The sequence below is a fragment of the Aythya ferina genome (genome assembly GCF_964211825.1).
Source record: "Aythya ferina genome assembly, chromosome: 8".
Classification (NCBI taxonomy): domain Eukaryota; kingdom Metazoa; phylum Chordata; class Aves; order Anseriformes; family Anatidae; genus Aythya; species Aythya ferina.
In genome coordinates this window covers 32,187,062-32,208,605 of record NC_140304.1, presented here as the reverse complement: position 1 = coordinate 32,208,605, position 21,544 = coordinate 32,187,062, and the positions used below count along the sequence as shown (strand labels likewise).

At 52.1% G+C, this 21,544-nt stretch overlaps 1 protein-coding gene across 1 annotated transcript in view; it reads left to right on the top strand.

Moving 5' to 3' along the window:
* Window positions 1-21,544, top strand: part of WLS (Wnt ligand secretion mediator) — a 29,564-nt gene that overhangs the window by 2,525 nt on the left and 5,495 nt on the right. The window contains exons 2-9 of the mRNA XM_084527799.1: window positions 9,030-9,302; window positions 16,987-17,111; window positions 17,845-18,006; window positions 18,854-18,990; window positions 19,388-19,556; window positions 19,749-19,846; window positions 20,149-20,212; window positions 20,567-20,710. Of these exons, the coding sequence (XP_084383925.1) occupies window positions 9,030-9,302; window positions 16,987-17,111; window positions 17,845-18,006; window positions 18,854-18,990; window positions 19,388-19,556; window positions 19,749-19,846; window positions 20,149-20,212; window positions 20,567-20,710 (1,172 nt within the window). The remainder of the gene's footprint in view (window positions 1-9,029; window positions 9,303-16,986; window positions 17,112-17,844; window positions 18,007-18,853; window positions 18,991-19,387; window positions 19,557-19,748; window positions 19,847-20,148; window positions 20,213-20,566; window positions 20,711-21,544) is intronic.

The following is a 21,544-nucleotide window of genomic DNA, read 5'->3' as shown; positions in this document are numbered from 1 at the left end:
GCACCCAGCTCCCTGCCCTGCTGCGGCCCCTGCAAGGCTCTGCTCTGGGTCCTGTGCTGTGCCTGCTGTTAGGCTGTATTGGTAATATGGGATCCATAAAAACAGTCGCAATGAGGCCTCCTCCTTGCATTCCTGCTGTAAAGGACAGGGTGTTTGTATTAGAGGAGAAAAGGATCAAACAGGGATGCTTCCTGCTATCAGTCGAGTGTTAATGGGTGAGAAACCAGGCTGGGTCTGCTTTGCATTTGGCATTCCCGCAGCTCGTGGAGGGTTGGGGCTCGATGTGAGGACAGGGCTTCTCCTGCTGAACCAGCAGCAGCATTGGTCGGTTCCTGCAGCTTCTGAAGGTTTTGAGTGGGACAAAGACAAGCGAGGACAGCCGTGTCCTGCCCCAGTGCCGGCCGGGTGCTGGAACCGGTCAGTGGCAGGCTGACCTCGATGCCTTTTGGCTGTGTTTAAACCAAAGCTCTGGATTACAAATCTTTGTCCTCTGTGTACCACGTGGGAGCTGCTCGCAGAGTCCTTGCATTCTGGAGTTCCTTTATGTGTGCCGTTTATTATTATTATTTTTTACTTAAAGATAAGAATACCACTGCTCAAATCTGGAGTTCATGGCCGTAGCAGGGAACTCTGTGTTGCTCTAAGCCTGCTGCAGGCTGCCATCCAGGTGCCTGCGGGCAGTGATTTACGTGTCCCGTCGGGCTGCGAGCTGCTGCCTGACCCCGTGAGAGCTGCATCAAGCACTGCACACCCTTGGACCCGATCTGACAGTCTGGGACAGGGACCCACCTCTTCTCCCCGGGATTCGGGCTGCTCCTTGTGTCCAGGAGAGGCCCCATAGGGATGGAGGGCTCGGGGTGAGCCAAGTCGCATGCACACCTAGGAGCTAGTAACCCCCCCTTGGACAACTTCTCACTACTTCTAGGACCACAGGGATGCCTCGTGAGGATTCAGATTACCTTGTTTTCCGTTCAGATGAGCTGGCTTTGGATGTAAGAGGACTTTTCTGTAGCCAAGCCAAAGAGCAGGCACACACACACACAGCAAAGTGCCGGCAGTCCCGTACCACCCGTGCATTTTACAAATTAACTGCTTGGAAAAGTGGAGGTGTCTGTTTTAGTGCCTGAGTCCTCTGGGATGAGGGGGCTGCATTTGTGATCAAGCAGGTTCGCTGCCTCCTTGCCTTGGTTTAAGGTTGAAAAAAACTGGAATTGTTTTGACTGGAGCAAATAAAACTCCTGCTTGTGTGTCTCGCCCAGAGAGATAATGAGTCATGAGTATAAATGGCTGAGCAGCTATCAACAATCCCGGGTCATTATCTAAATGTCTGACTTGGCTCCTGAGCAGTGAGTTTCCAGGATTTCATTTCCTTTCGTGGGATTTCATTACCTCCCCGGGCTGGGTGGCTGTGGCGGAGCAGGGCCTGGTGCCGGCCCCTCCGGCTGCGCCGCGGGCACCGGTGCCAAGAGCGGCCCCTGTGCGGGCACATTCCTCCGGTGCTGCGGCCTTGGCAGCGGCTCTGGGAGCTGAGGAAAAAGCAGACGTGAAAGGTCACGTCTGTGCAGCTTGTGTCCGCCCGGTCCTTCTTGTTAAGAGCTGGAACTGCAGCTAAATGGGCAAACGTACCCCAAATTGGCGGTTCTCAGGCAGAGACATGCGCTTGGGGCTTTGAGGAGCAGGCAATAGGGGCTGTAAATCCTGTGAGTTTTTTGGTTTTTGTTTTTTTTTACTTCATGCTTCTCGCAGTTGCATCACCTCTGAGCTGCAGCTAATTCAGCGAGTTGCATGAGGGAGCCGCAGGCCTCCAGCTGATGCGAAGCGCGAAGGGCTCTTGCTCCACTCCTCCTCTTGTCACCACGCTGGCTGAATAGGCCCGGGTAGGGATTTAGCAGGAAGTCTTTTCTGCAGCACATAAAGCTGCCGGCCTTTGAAGTCTAGGCAGCTGTCTTCCACGCCTGCTCAGAGGCCCTTTGAAGGAGGGTGTGTGCCTGCACCCCAGTGCCAGCCCCTGTCTGCGAGGGGCTGAGGGGGCCGCAGGGACCTCGCTGTGTCCCAGCACCCATGGACAGATGCTGCTGAGGCACTGCTGGGTGACACCGGGTCTCTGTGGCTGTTTTGGGGTCGTTTCCATAGGGTTTGCATCTTGCCCAGGCATAGCAAGAAATGTGTTTGGTCCTGGCTGAAAACTGACAAAGGATGGCTTGGAGGGAGATCCAAGGGCCTTCGTGGCAATTAGTACGTCAGTTCTACCGTACTTTTCTCAGTTGCTGCTGCTCTCTGAGAACTGACCCGCTGAAGAAGTCTCCAGCGTGCCTTGCTCTGAGAGGCCCTGCTCCTTCTTTCCACGGCCTCTTGCTGCAGGAGGATGCAGCAGTGGCATCCAAGAAGAAACCTCAGGCAGAGAGCTGTTGCGGTCGTGCCGCATGGCGTTAACGAGCACAGGCAGTCCCAGCGGCCGCAGTAGGGCCGTTCTGCTGGCTCTAGTGCTTGTCCAGGGACCTCTGGGATCCAGCAGCTCGTCTCAGCTTGGGGCAGAAATCTCACAGCCAGGCTTCCTTCGTCTGCTTGGGCAGGTTTGTTTCCATGGCCTGAAACAAAGTAGTGCAAGAAGCTTGTAGTGCTGGCAAACCTACTGGAGAAGACAGCTAGCCACGCTGGGCTGCGGTGCTGTGACCGTGGATGGAAGCAGTGCCCCTCTTGCAAAAACCCATTCCCTCTTTACTGGGAATGAAACTACTTCTCCAGTTGTAAGCCCAGTTTGTGCTTTGTTTGAAAGAAGTGCAGTTACAGGTTCAGCAACAGCAGAATAAAAGGCGATGAACACCACGGGATGCCTTCTCTGCTTCTAGCCCCAAAGCTCGGAGGGTGAGGCACCAGGAGCTGGCACCTCTGGGTGTCCGTGGCTCTGTTTCTGACTTGCCGTGTGGCTGTGGGCCTCGTGGTAAACCTCTGCCGCGCTCTGTGCTGTGTCTGATGAGGCCCCAGCAGGGCTGGAGTCCCGCTATCTTTGTAGAAAATCACTCGCAGGGTTTTGATAAATCCTGGGGCTTGAAAGGACTTTGATCTTAAAGTCTGGAGTCAAATAATACAAAAAAGAAAGACATTTCACGAGAGGAATGGGCTTCTACTAGGTAGGGTTTGTTTGTTTTGAAAATAAATTAGATTATTTTAAGAGGACGGCAATTCTGTATGTAAAAGCTGCTGTTGGTCTTCAGAAAAAGACATGTAGGCTTGTAAAACAGTAACTAGCAATTAAAAAATAGGAATTTAAAGTTTGCATTAGTGATCACTGTCACTAGCATTAAACTGGTAGCAGCAAGGTTGGCAAAGAGAAGAAGAAGAAAAGAAGACTTTTATGCTGCAGTAAACATACATAAGTATATATAACATGATTCAGGTTCTCACCGCTCCAGCTGGAAAACCTCAGTCCGGGGGATGATAAATTAGCTTGTTTATTCCTACCCTGCTGTTGGTTAGTGTAATGAAGCAGAAGTCCATTGTGTGTGCTCATTGGGTAGTGATGGCTCTGCGCAGAAGGGGGTAATTGAGTAGAAAAGCAGAATGCTCCTGGTGCATGGGAGAAGTTAACACCACATGAGGTCAGTAGGATTCAAGCTTTAATCAATGTGGACACAATGCAATTGAGATTTTGTAAAGGGCTTGTTTATAGTGCGAGAGCAAGGGTCAGTAGTTAATTTGAAATGCTGTAGGTGCTCGAGAGGAGAAGGTACAAAATATATATCGTAGAGGTGAGTGCACGTGGGGGAGAGGAGTGGATGTTGCTCTTGCGAGTGGGCTGAATGCCTAGTTTGCATGAATGAGGAGGAGGAATTTGAGAGTTTATTGCAGGAACTTTTAAAAGATCTACTTAATTTACTGAAACTAGTAATTTGACTGATGGTGACTCAAAAAAAAATAGGCATATGTAATACTGTAAAGTTCACAAAGCCTCGAGCTCTTTTATCTCATAGTAAATCTGTTTAAATTTTTTCTACTTATAGAGCTAAGCTAAGTCCAAATACAGGTGTTTTTCCTCTCTGAGGACTGGTTCCTGAGGTAAGCCCACTTACAGTCAGTATCTTATTTTCTGCTTTTCATCCCAGAAGAGAGCAGGGCAGGTGGCTGCTCGCACACACGGTGGAGGAGGTGGATTGCTGATGGGACGGGACGGGCTGGCCAGAGCCCAGCAGAAGAATCCCGTTGCCGAGCTGGAGAGGTTACGTGGTTACTGTCCTAACCCCTGTCACGATTTGAGCTGGGGCTTTGAGAACTAAACAAAAAACGAGTTCTGCAGCACATCAGTGCTGTTTGTTGACATCAGCTGTGATGTCCCTGATCCCAAGAGCAGACAAATGGGTCGTTTGTATTCCCCCCTCGTGCCCGAGGCGTGCCCTCATTCTGCTGCTCTGAGCTCTGACAAGGATCCTGCGGGCTGTAGGACTGCCAGAGGTGTGGTGCTGCTTCAGGCTTTTTCCAGCCTTCGCTTGGGCCACGAATGGAGCTGGAGTTTGGAGAGTTTTCTGTTTCATTTGCCCGTCCCACATGCCAGCACCAGCCAGCCTGAGAGAGACAGGGTCAAGTTTGGCTTGTGGAACAAAGGTGTGAAAGGGTGTTCATGAAAAAGTGACGTCCATTTGGAGAAAGGGCTTCATTTTCTTCTGTCTCTCTTAAAGACCTCATGGCTTTAACGTTTCCTCTCGGAAATCTGAAGGAGAAATGTCACATTTCCATGCTCGACAGCTCCTTAAGGGTTCCTTACCACTAAAAGCCCCCCTCTGCTGCTGTGTGCTCTCAGCCAGGGCCACGCACCGAGCTGCCACCACTGCAGCTGCTCCCCACCATCCCCAAATACCTGCGTTGTACGTTGTAATGTGCCGGCAAGGAAGCACAGTTCTGTAACACACAGCATTGGGTATTGTTTAAAAATGTACGCTAACAGAATTGAAGATTTTGTTGTTAACTAATTGTGCTTGTGTTGGCCGGGGAGCGGACGTTTGCTTGCCTTTTTAAGCAGCCGAGTTGGGAGGGTTAAGTCTGAAGTTCAGACTTTTGCCAAAAACAATCCCAAACTCACTCTGTTTGTTTCATTTAATTGGCCGCAGTGCTCCGCTCATCTCAAACTGAATTAAAACTTTCCGTTCTGAGATTTCCGACAGCCGGATCTGGGAGGGTGGTGGTGACCGAGATCCACCCCTGGGGCTCAGGAGCACAGGGCACCTGTGCAGGACACGCCGGGGGCCCACGGGTCCCTGTCCCTTCAGGGACATCGCTGCTGCCCCATTCCCGGGGTGTTTGGGACGGGGTGCCCCGTTCCTCCAGCCAGCACTGCAGTACTTCTCCCAGGAACACGGGGGTGGGAGCAGTGCTGGCGAGCCCGGAGGTGCCCCAGCTGTGCAATGAGTCGTTCTCGCTGTTTGCCTCAGCTCTCACGCTGTTTAGTCTATGGGAAGTGAAAGAATTTTGATTCCAGTTGAGATGGAGGAGGAAAACCCTCGGTGTCTGGCAGTCAGAATGGTGAGCAGTGCTGAGAAAACAAATCCTCAAGTCCTTTTCTGAATCAGCTCCTAGGATCTTGGACTTCTCTGACCGCTGCTGTCCGAAGATACAAAGCATGCTGAGATATTTCATGCAACCCCTCTTCTTTGGATTTGTTCTGTAACCTTGATGCCTTTTACCTTTCAGTCAAATCGCAGCTCCTGATTCACGTGAGGCTGAGTAGTTCTGGATCCTTCAGAGCTGAAAGCAATTCCACTTTAGATTTCCACCTGCCCCCTCCAGTCCAGCATTACTTATCTCTGTTCCTTAGCTTGTTCCTTTAACTGCTGCCCTTTCCTTTGGGCACAGCTTGAGAAATTTCGTATGCTCGAGCCCACATATGCATGGTACGTAATAGAAAAGAGAGAAAAGCCTCGCTGGAAATTGTGAGCACTTCTTCAGTCATGAAGCAGCGGTGTGGATGGCTCATCAGACGCCCTCCTGGGACATAGCAGGGGCTGGCCCTGGCACCGGGTGCTCAGTGGTGCCCTTGGGGTGCCCGTGGCGAGCGAGGGGTCTGGGTGGGCTGCGGCAGGAGGAGGGGAAGGCGGCTGCCTGCTGCCCTGCCAGCAGCACGGGCAGGCTGTCCCAGCTGGCTGCGGCAGCCTTTAGGACAAAGGTGTTGGTAACATGCGTGCAAACAAGCTTCAAAGCCGGGAAATGCTATTCACTGCCCAAACTAGCATGAAAAGCAGAGAGCTACAAAAGGCAGGCTGCTCCGAGCTGCTGGCTGCGTTTTCATGTACGTGCTCGCCCGGGTGTTTGGGGAGGATTGGGTGAGGATGCCTCTCTGCCGGGCTGAGGAGGGTTTGGTGGGGACGGTCCTGCCTGCGCCCCGCGGGCATGTGCGTGCTGGCTCCATGGAGATCCGTGCCTCTGCCCTGAAAGCCTCTGCAGCCAGTAATTGTGTCTGTGAGCTCGTCCCCTGAAGCTTTTTCTCTTGAGCATTGGGAAGGCATCCACGGGCAGCACGGCTCCTCCGAGCTGTGCCAAAAGCCCCGTCCTCGCCTGCTCCTGCAGCACACCCCAGCGCTCCCTGCTGAGTTACTGCTCCTCCGAGCGAGCAGGTTGGGGACAGGGGCTGAGGCTCCTCCACTCCCTTATGCAAAAGCTGCTATTTAATTATTTACAGGCAATTATATATCGCCGAATGCGTAAAACTGAACCCTCTAGCAGCCCACAGCCAGAATGGTTGAAAGCAGCCTGCTTGGCACCAGCGTGTAGCTGAAATCCCTTGATGCTAGCTTTGTTTTGCATAGCACTTTGTAATGCTGTTAGTTGACTTGGCTGCAGCTTCACAAAGCATTTTTTTTCCACTTGGTTCAACACTCGCTTGAATTTAATGGGAACGGGGCCAAACAAGTAATGCAAGCCAAGTGCCGACGTTTGTTTGGTGTGCAGTTCCTGACAAGGAATATATATAGCGATTGTCTCCTGCTCCTCCGAGCTGTAGCTTTGGCAGAGGGGCTGTGGGTGTCAGCACGCCAAGGCTTTAAAATCATAATCAGTCAGTGATGAAAACGTGTATTTATGGCTGTAATGAGCTGCATCAAAGCAGGAACCGCGAGCCTTCCCTGCAGGAGGAACAACGGCTCCTAATTCAGGGATGCCTACTTCTGCATCACACAAAGATCTTTCAGGGTTTCAAAAGCTCTGAGAGCGCCCAGCCTGCACACGTGCCTTATTTCTCACCAGTATTCCTCACAGGCACGTGGGGCTGCAGTTTTAGCCGCTGTCACCAGGCTCTGCATCGAGAAACGACGTAAGAACGTGGCAGCGTGAGTCGCATGTTTAATGTGCCCGTGGTACATTGTGGGAGCATCCTGTAACTGTTTTATTTTGAATGCTCGATATTTTTTTCTGCTTCTTTCTGGCATATCAAGCTCTTTTTTGGAGCTGCCTTAACCTACCAGCTCTCGGTGGCTCCCAGGGGACCACAGGGCCTTCAAAATGCTCTGAAAGTGCTGCGGATCCGTGATGCGCCTGGGCTGGGGGTTATTCTGTTATCCTACATGCTCCCTCTTTCAGTTCACGGGATAGGAACATTTCAGTGCTTCTCATCTGCATTAGATCATTTTAACATTATTAAATTTGTCCTAAACTTTTTAATTGCACACTGTTTTCATTAAAAAAAAAAAAAAGGTGGGGGGTTGTTTTCCTTAATAACTGTCATTCCACAAGAAAGTGGCATTACATAACTTTAATTTTTCCAAATTCCTGTGAAAACAGAAGTAAATAAAACTTTAATAGCTTATAAAGAAAGAGTTAACCTTTTCCTTCTGCTTTCCTAAACCTGTGAAGCTGGAAGAAATTAATTAAAGCACATCCAGCAGTACTTGCAGATTGCATTTCAGAAATCAGACAGTTCTGGTTTAATCACGGCAAAACATACCGGGTGTTTCAAAAGTACTGAGCTGGCTGTTGTGCAGAACAGTGCTCCTTTTTGTGACAGAAAGGGAGCAGGTCCATAAGGGACAGGAGAATTGTCACCCAGCTTCTTTCTGCCCCTCAGCTCCCCGACCCGTGGGCACCCCCTGGTCACACCAGCTATGTTAGAGCTCCCAGTCCTCGATGTTTGCAGGTAGCATTAAAATATTCATGTCCCTAATGATGGCAGAAACAAGGCAGAGCTGCTTTCACCAGAGGGCTTTGCAGGGCAGAACTGTGAGATAAAAACTTCTGAGTTTAAAAGCTGCTTCTTTCTCTTAGAGAGATTTGCATGCTGCATCCCCAGTTCTGCTTCAGTGTTTCTGACTGTTTCCTCATGGATGTAAAGCCAGAGCAGGACAATCCCCAATAGTTTTAATTAGCTGATCTGGGATGTTTTACATCCCTGCTATAATGCCAACGGGTGTCTCGTGCTCATGCATTCAGCTCGGTTCTCTGATCACGCCTTGACTTGGTAAAGAAAAACGCAGCATTATTCAGTTTGTTGGTGCTGGGAGCTGTTTGCTTCCTTGCCGTTCTCCAGCAGACACATTATCCTAGGACTGTCACCCTTCCAGGAAGAGCTTTGATTCAGCAGGGAGCAAAGCCTTCCTGCTGGGGAGTTGTTTGGCTACGTGTGGTTCAGATCACTGCAGTCTGGGATGAGGTTTCAGATGGGTTCATGTCTGGGTTTGTGATACGGCGATGGGCTTTGCATAGGGGTTGGCTTGAGTGAGCCAGCTGGAAGGGTGCGTGCCCAGAGAAAGGTGCCAGTAACTTCCAGTCTGCTGCTGGTGTAACTGAGGAGTCAGAGCCTGCGCCGGCGGGTTCCTGCTGCTTCAGCTAATTCTCATTTGATCCCACTACAAAGTCAGTAATACAGCTGTAGACGTAATAAACTTAATTACTTAACTATGGGATCGTGGAGCTGTGAAGGAGCATCATTTGATGCATTTGTTTTGAATTGCCTTCAAATAGCTGAATGGGGAGCTGAGTACTTTGGTGGGGAACCCACTACGTGCAACATCTAAAGATTCGAAAAATGTGGTTTTCTCTTTCATTTACAGCTCCCAGCCCCACGACAGCTGTCCCTTACATGTCAGTGAAGTGCATTGATGTAAGAAAAAACCACCACAAAACCAAGTGGCTGATGCCCTGGGGACCCAACCACTGTGAGAAGCTCAAAGACTTCGACGAAGCAGTGAGCAGGCAGATCGAGGCCAACGACATCGTGTTTGCCGTGCACATCCCTCTCCCCAGCAAGGAGATGAGCCCCTGGTTCCAGTTCATGCTTTTCATCATGCAGCTGGACATCGCCTTCAAGATGGACAACGACCTGAGTAAGTCACTCTGCCCTTTATCACATGCTGGCTGTGGGCTGTTCTTTTTCCCAGTGTCTGTTTTCATCCACCTGCTTTTATCCAGCACCACATGCTACCTGGTGACGTGCCCGCACGCAGCGAGGCAATGCAGCAACCTGCCCCAAGGCTGGGGGTGAGGAACGAGGCATTGCAACGTGGGCGTCTCCAGGGAAAGCTGCTTGTGCTGCGTTAGCGGGTGGCTAAGCAAATGGTGAACAGGTTCCGTGCTAAAGTACGCGGAATATCAGGACCTGCACTGGCCTAAATCCAGCAGGTTGCTTTCACAGCATGCGCTCCTGGGTTTCAGAAAGCTTTCCAAAGTATCTCAAGTTGCTGAGCACGCAGCAATGATTTGCAGTAGGTAATACCACTGAACTCTTAAAAGCTGAAAGGGACTTGTCCCACTTCTGAGCATCAACATCCCGCTCCTTGCACAGGCTCTGCACACGTGCAGCTGCTTGGTGAGTTGAATCCTGCATCCTCCATGGGGTAAGTTTGCCTCTGGCTGGAGGAGTTTGGCCTCCGAGGAGGTGCTGGAGGCACTGCGGTGACCTGCTGGAGGCGGTGGCAGTGGGGACACCCCTGCAGAGGCTGCTCACCTGCTGCTGTGCCACGTTGCTGGACTCTAGTTCCCCTGCCTCAGTCTGCATGGAGGTGGTGTGGTGAAAAGCGGTTTCAGGACATAATTTTAAATGTTTTTTGTATCTCTGCCCCAAAACTCCTTTGTACAGATAGTTTAACTGGTTGGTTGTTTCCCAGTGCCATAGATTTTAAGCTGTGGTGTCTTGCTCCATGTTCACCAAGCACTTTTGTATGGTCAGTTTCTAAACTGTGAGCTGAAGTAGTCAGTAAATGAAATCATCCATCCACACGCTTACACGAGGCTTTGCCATAATTATAATTTTAATTTCTTCTGCAATTTGAGTTTGCTCACTGGCAAACTGCAGTAGCTGCCCTGCCTTCCATCACATGCTGAGGTACGGGCTTGCTTGGGTCTGATAAGTGCAGATGGAAAACACTTCTTGGCCTTGAAAGGACAGAGTTCAAATTAAACATCAGAACTGTACAGGTACAGGAACCGTGGAAGAAGCTGTCTTACTGGAATTCAACCTCAGTACCTGAAGAAGATGAAATACGCAAAAACCCCTACAAAAGCCTGCGAGATGAAGTCAGGAGCAGCAAGGGCAGGCTGCTCTGCCCCTTGCTGAAAGAACAACTGTAGGCGTGTTTGCACATTGTGAAGTGTTTTGGAAAATCCCTCTCTCTAACAGCCATAACCTAACAACAAATAAACAATTTACTTCTCAAACTGGTCCAACCCGGGGCTTTGGCAGCTCTCTGCCTGCTGCCGTCTGCCTCTTTGCAGGCCTGACTCGAGTGCCTGCGGGGAGCAAAGCGTCTGCGGCTCCCTCACCGCCCTGCCTGGTCAAAGGGGCCTGCTCCTCCCCAGCTGTGTGCTGTGTCGTCATCGAGGGAAGCTAAAAACGAGGTCTTCTAAAGCTTGCGTGCATGTTCTTAACCCTGTAATTATCTAACATATGGAGAGCGGCTCTGTAACTTCACCAAGGCCTCGGCTCCTTGGCTCCACCAGGCCGCTGCGCCTGGAGAGGCTCTTGGGGTGCCAAACTGCAACTCAAATTTTCTTTGAGATGAAAAAAACAGAAAAACACATCTTTTGCCACACTCTGGTTAACAAAAGCAAGGGCTGGGGGATGAGCTGGACCAGCTTTGCAGTCCGGGGGGCTTGGTTTCTGCTCGTGGCTGCCGGTGTTCCTGGTTTGTCAGAAGTGTTGGGAGCCATGGCATGCAATGCTTTGTTTTCAGTGAGCGTTTGGCACATCTTCAGGGTTTTCTTTCATTGACTGAGGAAAGCTTAAAAATGCTGTTTTCCTACACTTTATGCCAAGCTGAAGTCAGATGTAAATTAAGTGTGAAATCTAAGCAACCAGTGAATAACACACTTCTTGCTTGCTAAATTGTGTTGTAATAAATTAAAAAAAAAAAGGTAGCAAGAAAGTTGTTAACCTAAAATAATTACGTATGCATGTCTGTATCTTGCTGCTAACTCTGCGTTAGTTTTACGAGCTTCGTTTATCAGACAACTGGAATAATCTCCCAAAGCAGGTGTGGTCACCTTATTTCTTCTCTCAGAGCAGTGTTGGGAAGATGCCTCTGCCCATAGGGGACATCTGTGTGCTCTGTGCACCCCGGGAGCAGCTGGGGGAACCCAGGCTCCATCACCCACTGGGAAGGGATTTCCCTGCAGTGGGGTGTACTGGGGGGCACCCAAAACACCCTGCTGGGATCCTGCCCTTCAGAGGAGCTGCCCTGCTGCATTCAACTGCTTGGGACATAGCTCAGCTGTTAAACAGCTGAATTTTATTTCCCTCATGTTTATCCCTCGTGCAGAGCTGCCAGCGACTCGGACTTAATCTCGCATCCAAGTTGTCTTTGTCCTTTCCCAATGTGCTGTGCATTCAGTCATTGAAAAGCAGACCCTCTCCAGAAGAGGGGGAGGAGGCACAAAGAGAAACTAGACGTGCTGCCCACACCTCCATCACAAAAGCAGTGGCAGGGGGGTTCCGTGCTGCCCCCAAAGGCAGGGGGGCTGTGGGTTAGGGTTAGGGTGAGCACAGAGCTGTGGGAGGGACAGGGTGTGGGGTGGCACCGTGCCGGCTGCCAGCAGCTGGGGCTCAGCCACCAGCTCACATACAGGCTGCTTGTGGAAGTTGGAGTGTTTCTCTCTTACCCTGCAATTACATCTCATTCCCATCATTGGAACCAGCAGGCATTTCCAGAGAAGGGATGGGGGACTGGAGGGTCCCTTGGGTCCCCTGTGCCTTCCCAGCACCGCAGTCCCCTGCCAGCACTCCTCCTGCTTCACTCCGCTCCTTGCTGCTGCATGCCCTGGATGGGGTACCACAGGGACGCACCCTGGTGGGACGTGCTGTAAGCCTGGAGGGGTGTTATTTTTTTTATTACCGCTGTTTTTTGGCCTGGCACGCTGCCCCGGGCCCTGTGCATTTGGCAAGCAGTTGTGTTCTGAGCAGGGAACGTCGGCCCTGCTCCCCGAGCTGTGCCGCAGCGTGGCCGTGTGTCCGTACCGAGCTGTACCTCCATCCCTCGCCGAGCAGGGCCCTGCCACAGGCACGCAGGCACCGCAGAGCTGCTGCCCTGCCCCGCTGTCACCTCGGGGAAAAATAAACATGAAATGGTTTAATAGCGGTTTGGCATCGATGAGCGAGCCATCCCTCAGGAGTACAGGGTACGGCGGCGCGGGGTATCAGATAATGCTGCCTTTATTTATCGGAGGGCGTAGCAGCACGGAGGGGCCCCTGCGAGTTTTCTCTTTAAAAAAACATGCTTTCCTCCCTTTTTCTAGCTAGTGAACTTAAAATATTAATGCGTGAGGGACTTCTTGCTGCTTTGCTGTTGGAAAGAAATGGCGTACAGCATGGCTGTGCTGCGTGCTCCTGTTCGGAGTCATGTCATTTGTGTCTCTTTGGAGGTTTTTGTAACTTCAGAGAGCCAGCGAAGCACAGAGGCATATTGTAAGTAATTCTGACACCTCTGTTTGCTAGCACACACTTCTTCCCAGATAGCCGTATTAGCATGCAGCTGGCACGGAGCCATCCCCAAAACAACTTCTCTATTTTTAGACTATTGTTGTGCGAGTGAAGATCCCCTGTGCGAATAACACACTGTAAAGTGAATCATGGAAAAGATCTTGGGCACTGAATAGTCAGCAGTAAAATACTAGGGAAAAAAGGGGTGGGGAGGGTGGAGGGGCTGAGAGCACAAGAGGCACCGAGCAGCCCTGTAGCCCTTCCTGCAGCTTCTGTAGCCCTGTGCCTGGGGTGTCATTGAGAAATCTGAGCTGGGAGCGCCACCGAGATCATCTCTGACTGTGCTTGGTCATCCGTGGGACATGCAGCTAGCTAAACAAACTTGTCTTTTTTAATTATTTTTTTTTTATTAAGATAAACCTGTGACACCAGCGAGATTGTTGCTCTGTACCGGAGCTGCTGGTATCAGGGGTATTGCAGCCCTTATCTCCGAGGTCTGCGTGGCCGGGTTTGCTGAGGCATTGCTCTGCCCCAGGCCTGGCCCGGACAGCTCCATCCCTCGGTGCTGGGTCAGACAGATTCCTATCTCTGGGTTTGTACCTTTTGTCGTCAGGAAATTCTGGAGAATCTTGTTCAGCGTGCACGGAGGAACTGAGTAATGACTTTCCCTCCAGTAGCATCTACCTGAGTGCAGGTAGATGCCAGCTTCTCCTCTTCCTTCCTCCCTTGTATTTTCCCTCTTCTGCTCTGGCTCAGCCTTGAATAATTGCAGTACTCTGCTCCCTGTCCCTGCTCTTCTGAACTCAGCCTGCCTTTGCTGCTTCTTTATAGAAAGGAAATTAGGAAGCTGTTTGCTTATCTCTTGGCTTCAGCTGCTGCCATCGACCTGAGACCCCATTAGGATTTGGCTGCTCTAATGCTGCCTGGTCCCCGGACACCCGCGTTCCCCCGCAGGGCTGTGTCCCTCCTGCCACCAGCTGGCCACAGGCTGCTTCATCGGGGTCCCAGCGCTGGGGACAAGGAGCCTGAGCTGCCAGGAGAGTGCTCAGAGGGCACCGAGGTGTCCCACAGGGAGGCCATCCCCTCACAGCAATGAGAAAACCGTCCTTGTGCAGCTCGTGCGGGTGCTGCGTGACTTCCCCCCCGCTGCTGATTTTTATCTCTGGCAGCGCGCCGTTCCCAGGGCATGGCTGAGTGTCTGGGGAAAAAGAAAAAAAAAAAAAAAGAAGAAGAAAGCAGAAGTAAAAACCAACTTGACTGTCAGTCTCCTGCCTCCTGCGCCTTCCTCCCATGCACTGTTTTGACAGTAAACAGCACAGCTCTGAAACACCTCGCCTTTATCTCAAAGCTGGGCCCGGCGGGGTGTCAGCTGCTGCCTGTCTGCGGGCAGGAGGAGGCACGGGGCACTACGAGGGCTGTGGCTGTGCTGGGAGAGGGCAGGCACCCCCACCTTGTCCGTACAGCCCTCCGTTTTAGTATTAATTAGCACCAAACCTTCTTTAGATTCATCTCTTGCCAAACTGCGTCTCACTGTCCTTGCTCGTCCCCTCTCCAAAGATTTACGTATCGGGAGCTGATGGCCCTGCAGGGCCTTCGCCCAGGCTCTGCCCTAATGGGAGAGGTTCCCCCGATGCGGAGCGTGATGGAAATTCAGAGGGGGGTTGTAACGCGTTGCTTTGAAGAGGTCGCTGGTGTGTGTTTTCTGCCGTCTGGTTTTCATCCTCAATGGCAGCAGCAGCGTTCGGATTACCCAGATGAAATAATGAAAGCTGTTTTCCTTGGATTTACTCCCAAGCATTCCAGTTGGTTTTATGGCTTCTGAAATGAAGTTTGTAGTCCTTTTTAATTGGGCCAAGTTTAACCTTATGTTCCCATTTATCTGGTTTTGCCGGTCTCCTAAAGAGCGGACCTGAGCCTGTTTGGTGGAAACCCAGCGACCTGCGGGGAGGAGCCCGCTGTCAGCCTGCCGGTACGGATCGCGGGTGCGCGCAAAAACCCTCGGACAAATCCCATTGAGTCCACACGAAGGCAGAACAGAGCCACCTCCAAACGCTGTATAAATAGCAGGGCTGAACCACAGATGCCATCCACGCCCCTTCCCATCACTTCGGATGAGTGTGCCACCACATATCCCCCACGCAAAGAAGGCTGAAGGAGATGGCCGAGACGTGGGACATGCGGCGCTCCAAAAGGTCCCCGCTCGCTCGCAGACACCAAGCAGCCCCCTCCAGAGCTCCGAGGACCAGATTGTTTTTGGCGTGGTGCAGCGCTCCGTGCCGAACTTCCAAGCTCACCGAGCGCCGATGTTTTCCCTCGCAGCCCCTTCCCCGTGCGCGGGCTGCGGCCCCGAGAGCCGGCAGCCCCTTTCCCACGCAGCCCCTGGTGCAGAGCCGTGGGCAGTGACATTTTGCTCGCCTCCACCTCTCCCCTGCCCAGGATGCAGGTGGTGATGGAGCCCTGCTGGGAGGTGTGTGTGTGTGTCAGCTTGCCCGCGGAGGCGTCGCTGTCCCCGTGCCAGCAGGCGTGCCACCGCACCCTGCACGGGGACCCGCCGGCACCTCGGCACCGGCACGGGGAGCGAGGCACGGAGCTGGCACGGCCCTCGGCAGCTCTCCGAGGGGCTGGGGTGGCCGAGGGAAGCAGGCGAGGCCGCAGCGTGAGCATGCTGCAGAGCGCGTGCCTCTGGCGGAGCCTCGCCTTGGAGCTGTGCCTGGTAATTGGGAGGATTTCACATCTGGCGGAGCTGGTGCGGGCTTGCCGTGGGTTTTTAAGCTGTGTTTGTGTGTTGCTGCTTGGCAGGCTCGGACTGTAACTCTTTCAGTCTCACGAGCTGGCTTTGGGGAGCTCAATAAGACTGCTCCAGCCCTGTTGCCTCCTTGCAGCAGCGACCTCCTGGCTGCACCCTAGCGAGAGCGTGTTTAAAGGCAGGTACACCCCGTGCTCGTGCTGTGAGCAGGCCCAGGAGAGGATGGGTCGGTTGTTCCCACATGAACACGAACAGCAGTGCTCTGAGGAGCTGAAAACACTGAAATACATGCTGGAGCTGCAGGTTTTCCATGTGACACTTCCATCCCTCCTGCCCCACGGTTCAGGGTGGAATTGCTGGCCTGCTGCAGCACCCGAAGCCCAAGAATCATCCACCTCACCTCTCCTAATCCATGATTTGCCCCTCGAGTTTTTCCTCCAGCTATGGGAGAGTACGAAACTGCTGAGCCAAGCTCGCTGTGGCTGCCCTACCTGGGTGCCTCCGTTCCGTGTGTGCTTGCTGGCGTGCAAGTTGGTGCAGCCGTGAGGGTGGAAAGCAGCCAGTGCCGGGGGGTGCAGGGGGAGGACCCCAAAGCCCTGCTGTAGAATTGCCTGGGTTAAACAATACGTGTAGGAGACATCGGTTCCTTCATGTGGAGTTGTTTATCAGGACTTTCTTTTTTCTGGCAGGGCCAACTTTAATTTTTTCTTTTTTTTTTTTTTTTTTTTTTAAAGGAACCGGGTAGAAGATGGATCTTCTTTATACACCTAACCATATGCAGTATATACTGTTGTATAGTTCTTTTTTGGGGTGGTTTGCTGTAAATCAAAGCTATTTTAGTGTCAATATAAGGTAAATCCTGCAATGCAATGTCGCTGCTTCCCGAAGCAGAAGGACCTCCAGCTGCGTACCCTCGCGTTACCTGCAGAAAGTGTGGCTACCAGCCTGGCTGCTTGCTGCTCTGCCAACCCACAGTGAAGTCTGATGGACTCTTTTGGTCGACTGCCTGTCTCTGCAACTGCCTCTGCTCCAGTTCTATGCCAATTATTGTTCCTAATGCTATATGAATAAGTAATGCTCTTCGCCCACAACCATAGTGCAGCGGCACATCATGGTATGTTAGCAAGACATCAGACCTCCATGACCAGGAAGAATTGGGTTCTTTCTTCTCTACCAGAGGGGAGATAAATATTTTGAAAAATGGGATTTGAAACATATTATTCAGAATGCAAAAACTTCCATTTGTCTCCATAACCGTGTGCCTCTCCTAGGTCCCCTCCATATACAGAGGCTGTCCTCCCTTTCTGTACCATCGGTGTCTAACAAGCTCTGTGTTTCCTTCCTCTTGCAGAAGAAAACGCAGAAATCACCCTGGATGTGTCGTTAGCGTATCGCGATAACATGTTTGATGAATGGGAAGAGATAGCACACGCGATAGAGATCAGGAAGCTGAAATGCACCTTTGGCTCTCCAAAAGTAAGGTGTTCTGATGATGCTGGGGGTGGGCTGGGGTGGGAGTCATTCTCTTCCTTTCCTTTGTGGTGCTTTGTAGGGTTGTTCAGTTGTATCTTTCAGGCTTGTCACCTTTCTCTTGGCTTAAAGTCTTTGAAAATCTGATGAGCTCTAAATGCAGCTTGGTTCCCTTTGTGGCACAAGAGAAAGGGTGAAGCCAGGTGGTGAGGAAGAAAAGGTGGGAGGTCAATGCACAGACCCAGGTGCAGGCAGAATTGTCCTCTAACGTTGTGGTCTGGCTGAAACTTGAAGGCTTTGGGATCTGTGTACCCAAAACCATTCCAGAGAACCTGGACCTTTCCATTTGGTGCTTCTGTGGTGGACAAAACCTTGTTCTTCAGGAGGAGCAAGGAAATAGCCCATCAGGGACACTGCAGCACTCACAGAACCGGGAGAGGTGGGGTGGGAGTTTCTTAAAACAACTTCTTAATGCCTCAAGCTGCAATCTTATAAGCGACGAGCACAACTAGCAATGACCCAAAACAATCAGAAACTTAAGGAAAAAGGTCCCCAACCCACTGATGAGTCTCCAGACTTGCACAGATTCTCCCCAGGCCTTCAGAGAAGGTGGGGGTGAGCAGATGGTCTCTTGGTGCCAATAATGCCCTTGGGCAAGCTGAGTGTTAGTGCCTGTGTGGCCGCCCAGCACGCAGGACGTGGCTGACCACGGTCTTGGCACTTTGTGCCCTTTTGCTAGACCCTGGAGTCCGAAGGCCGTCACTACGACTGCGACTTCCTCCCCTTCATGGAGATCGGCAGCGTGGCTCACAAGTACTACCTCATCAACATCCGCCTGCCCGTCAACGAGAGGAAAGGCATCAACGTGGGCATTGGGGAGATCAAGGACATCCGCCTGGTGGTAAGTGTCTGCCTCGCTGCCCCTCCTCAGAGGGACTGCGCCCCGCGGTGCTGCCACCAGCTGGGGCACCCACAGCCCCTGCCTGGTTCTCCTTGATCCACAGCAGAAGTCCTGCTCTTCTTCATGGGTAGCTTCTGCCTGAAAATGTTCATGACACCCCAACTTTCCTCCTTCACAAGGGGTCCATCCCTCTGAGGGATGGTGCAGGGACCTGTCTGCCTGTCACGGATGAGAGCACGGGGAGATGAGGCACAGAACAGCAGGGCTCAGAGGGGAGCAGCTCTCTCTCAGAGCTGGCTATCGCCAAACAGATGCTCGAGGTGGCAGTCAGCTGTCCTTGCTCCTGCCCTCCCGTGCTGGAAAGCCTCCTCCTGCTGTCCCTTTCAGCAGCGGGCAGCCAGCAGGCTGTGGTGGCTGCAGACGGCGGTGGGAGGGCATGTGTCTGGAGAAATGCATTAATTTGGCCACTGCGTTGCCCACCAGCGGTGACTGAGCTCTATGACTATCTTGTTACTCGTCTGAGCCGTGCTGTCAGCTTTTTCCACGCTGTGTCAGAAGTGCCGCTCTCGTAGACCGCTTCCCACCTCGCGATGGACGCTGTGGGTTTTGGCATTTGTTTCCAACGGGGCTTTTGAAGCCTGCTCAGATGGCCGGGATGCTGTGTGGGCAGCTGCTCCCTTCCCTGTGGTGGTCAGGCCGCGTCTTTCAAAGGGTGGTTGTGTCTGCATGTGCTCGCGTGTCAAACGCTGCGGTGTGCGTGCCTCTCCTGCCACCCCTGTAAGCACAGGCACGGAGTGATGATGTTCAAACCCGTCCAGCTGTCACGTTGCACCTCGTTCCTCCTTAGGGTATCCATCAAAACGGAGGCTTCACGAAAGTGTGGTTTGCCATGAAAACCTTCCTCACCCCCAGCATTCTGATCATCATGATCTGGTACTGGAGGAGGATCACGCTGATGACACGGGCTCCTGTCCTGCTGGAGAAGTGAGTGGGGGCGCGTGTGCCTGGGTGGGGTGACCCTGGCCGAGGTGGTGGCTGCTCCCAGGCAGGGCACGTCTTTGGGGGACAGGATTCCTCTCTTCTCCCTCTCCTGTCCACTCCCTGCACCCAGGAGCACCCAGAAACTTCAATATTGTCACCGCTTCCCCACTAACCCCCCAGAGAAGATGTTGCTTTTACCCGTGGCTGCTTGGAGGAGCTCAGTGCCAGGGGCTTTGCTGGCACGAGGTGCCACCTCCTGGCCCTGGTGACAATCTGCTGTTCCTGCCTGAACAGTGCTGGGTTTTCTTGTCACCCACTGGGCACATCTCTGGCTGCTATGGCTCTGTGTTTTCTCCCTGCAAACTGGAAATAGATGGAGATGGTGTTTCTCCCTCTCCAGGGTGATTTTTGCTCTGGGAATTTCCATGACGTTCATTAACATCCCAGTGGAGTGGTTTTCCATCGGCTTTGACTGGACGTGGATGCTGCTCTTCGGAGACATTCGGCAAGGCATTTTCTACGCCATGCTCCTGTCGTTTTGGATCATCTTCTGCGGAGAGCACATGATGGTGGGTGTGACAGAAAGGGAGGTGGTTGCCGTGCCCCCTGCCCCTTGCAGCAATGCCTGGCAGCTCCCTTTTCCTCACTGGTTGGGATTTGGAAGCAGCGCTGTGGGGTTTCGTTCCTGGGGAGAGGACTGCTGGCTAACTTGCTCTTCCTCATTTCTCCTCCTCCTGCCCACCTCCTGACCCTTCGATTAGGACCAGAACGAGCGGAACCGCCTCTCGGGGTACTGGAAGCAGGTTGGACCCATAGCTGTCGGCTCCTTCTGCCTCTTCATCTTCGACATGTGCGAGAGGTGGGTTCAGTGCTGCCCTGGGGATGCACGGCAGGCCGAGGCCGGTGGCCACCTCTGAGCACGGGGCTCGAGGTGCCTTGGGGAACGAGGGTTTCGGTCCTTGGGGCTGGATTCCCTGCCTCATGAGGAGGGAGAGGGCTCCCAGTGAAGACGCTGAGGCCTTTGGGCACTTCACAGCAGCACATCTTGTCCTAGGAAGACACGTGTCCACCTTGTGTCCTCCTCGCCCACAAGTGAAAGCAGCACGGGGCTCTGCCAGCCTCTTGGCCTCCGTGACAGCTCTGTGTTTTCTCTCTTCGCAGGGGAGTGCAGCTGAAAAACCCCTTCTACAGCATCTGGACCACCGAGGTCGGCACGGAGCTGGCTGTATCCTTGACCGGGCTCTGGCAGGCCCACGTGCTCGGTGTGGGTAGAGGGGGGAGACGAGACCTTCCTCCTCCTGGCTGAGCTGTGTGGTGGGGCTCGGGCGTTGTGGGGAACCCTGGTGGTGGCTGCAAGAGGTGGTCGTGGTAGGTTTGGTGCCAGGTACCTCCGGCACCGGTGCTGTGCTTGGGGACGTCGAGGTCTGGGAGGCAGCAGGGGGAGATCCAGGTCAAGGGTGCCATCGTGGCCACCCCACAGGGAGGTTATTGATGACTTTCCTGATCATATCAGAAGTAAATCATCTGAATAATGTTTTCTGCTACTTCATGTCACTTTCCTTTAACTTGCACTGCTCAGATGGCCTTTATTATAGTTGCAGGAATCTGCTTGTGCCTTTATTTTCTCTTCCTGTGTTTTATGGTCTTCCAAGTTTTCAGAAACATCAATGGAAAGCAGTCAAGCCTGCCGGCAATGAGCAAGGTTCGCTGTCTTCATTATGAGGTAGGCACTCCTTCTTGTACCATTTGTGTTTTCACAATGCGTTTTCACCCTTAAGGACTACACCAAACCCTTCGCTGTCAATACAGGCCTGAACTGGAAAGCCTGATCCTCAGCTGCTCAAGTCCCCCAGCTGCCTTTTGTTCCCTTCAACTGCTGTTACATTTTTTCCTGTATTTGGCTCTTTGGTCCTGATACAACATTTTAATCCCTCAGGAGGGTGTGTAAGCCAGCTCTCTTTTTGCCTTTTTTTTTTTTTTTGAGTGGTTGTCATCTCCCAGTTTATCGATGTGTGTTGGGGGATAGAATAAAATTGCTCAAACTGCCCTTTAAATTACTACGGGGAGAAAGTGCTCCCTGTCCCTCAGTTTCTCCTTCTCTAATATTAATGATTGTGTTTAATGGCAAGTATTACCAAAACCACCAAGTTTTTCCACGGCACACATTCAGATTTATGGGGTAGTCCTAACCAAATCGCAGGAGAGAAACTGTCACACAAAGGTCAAAACCCGACTTGCTCAGCTCATTTTCCCCTTTTTTAGCCTGTAATTTTGTATGTTGTTTCTGCCCTGGCTGTCTTCAAGCTGCTGCAGAACATGAGGAGCTCTCTCTAGCTGCTTGAGCTGGGAGAGCCTCTTGTTTTCATGGCTGTGTAAATATTTATAACCAGCATTGTTGTGTATAACGATGGTCACTTCTGGTTTCAACAGGCTGGTTATCACCCATCAGGGATGCACATGAAAAATAGAAAATCAGACTTGAGAGAATTTGCACAAGATATTCAGCTTTTTTTTTTTTTTCTTTTTCCATCTTTCCCTTTAGCAAGAGGCACAGGAT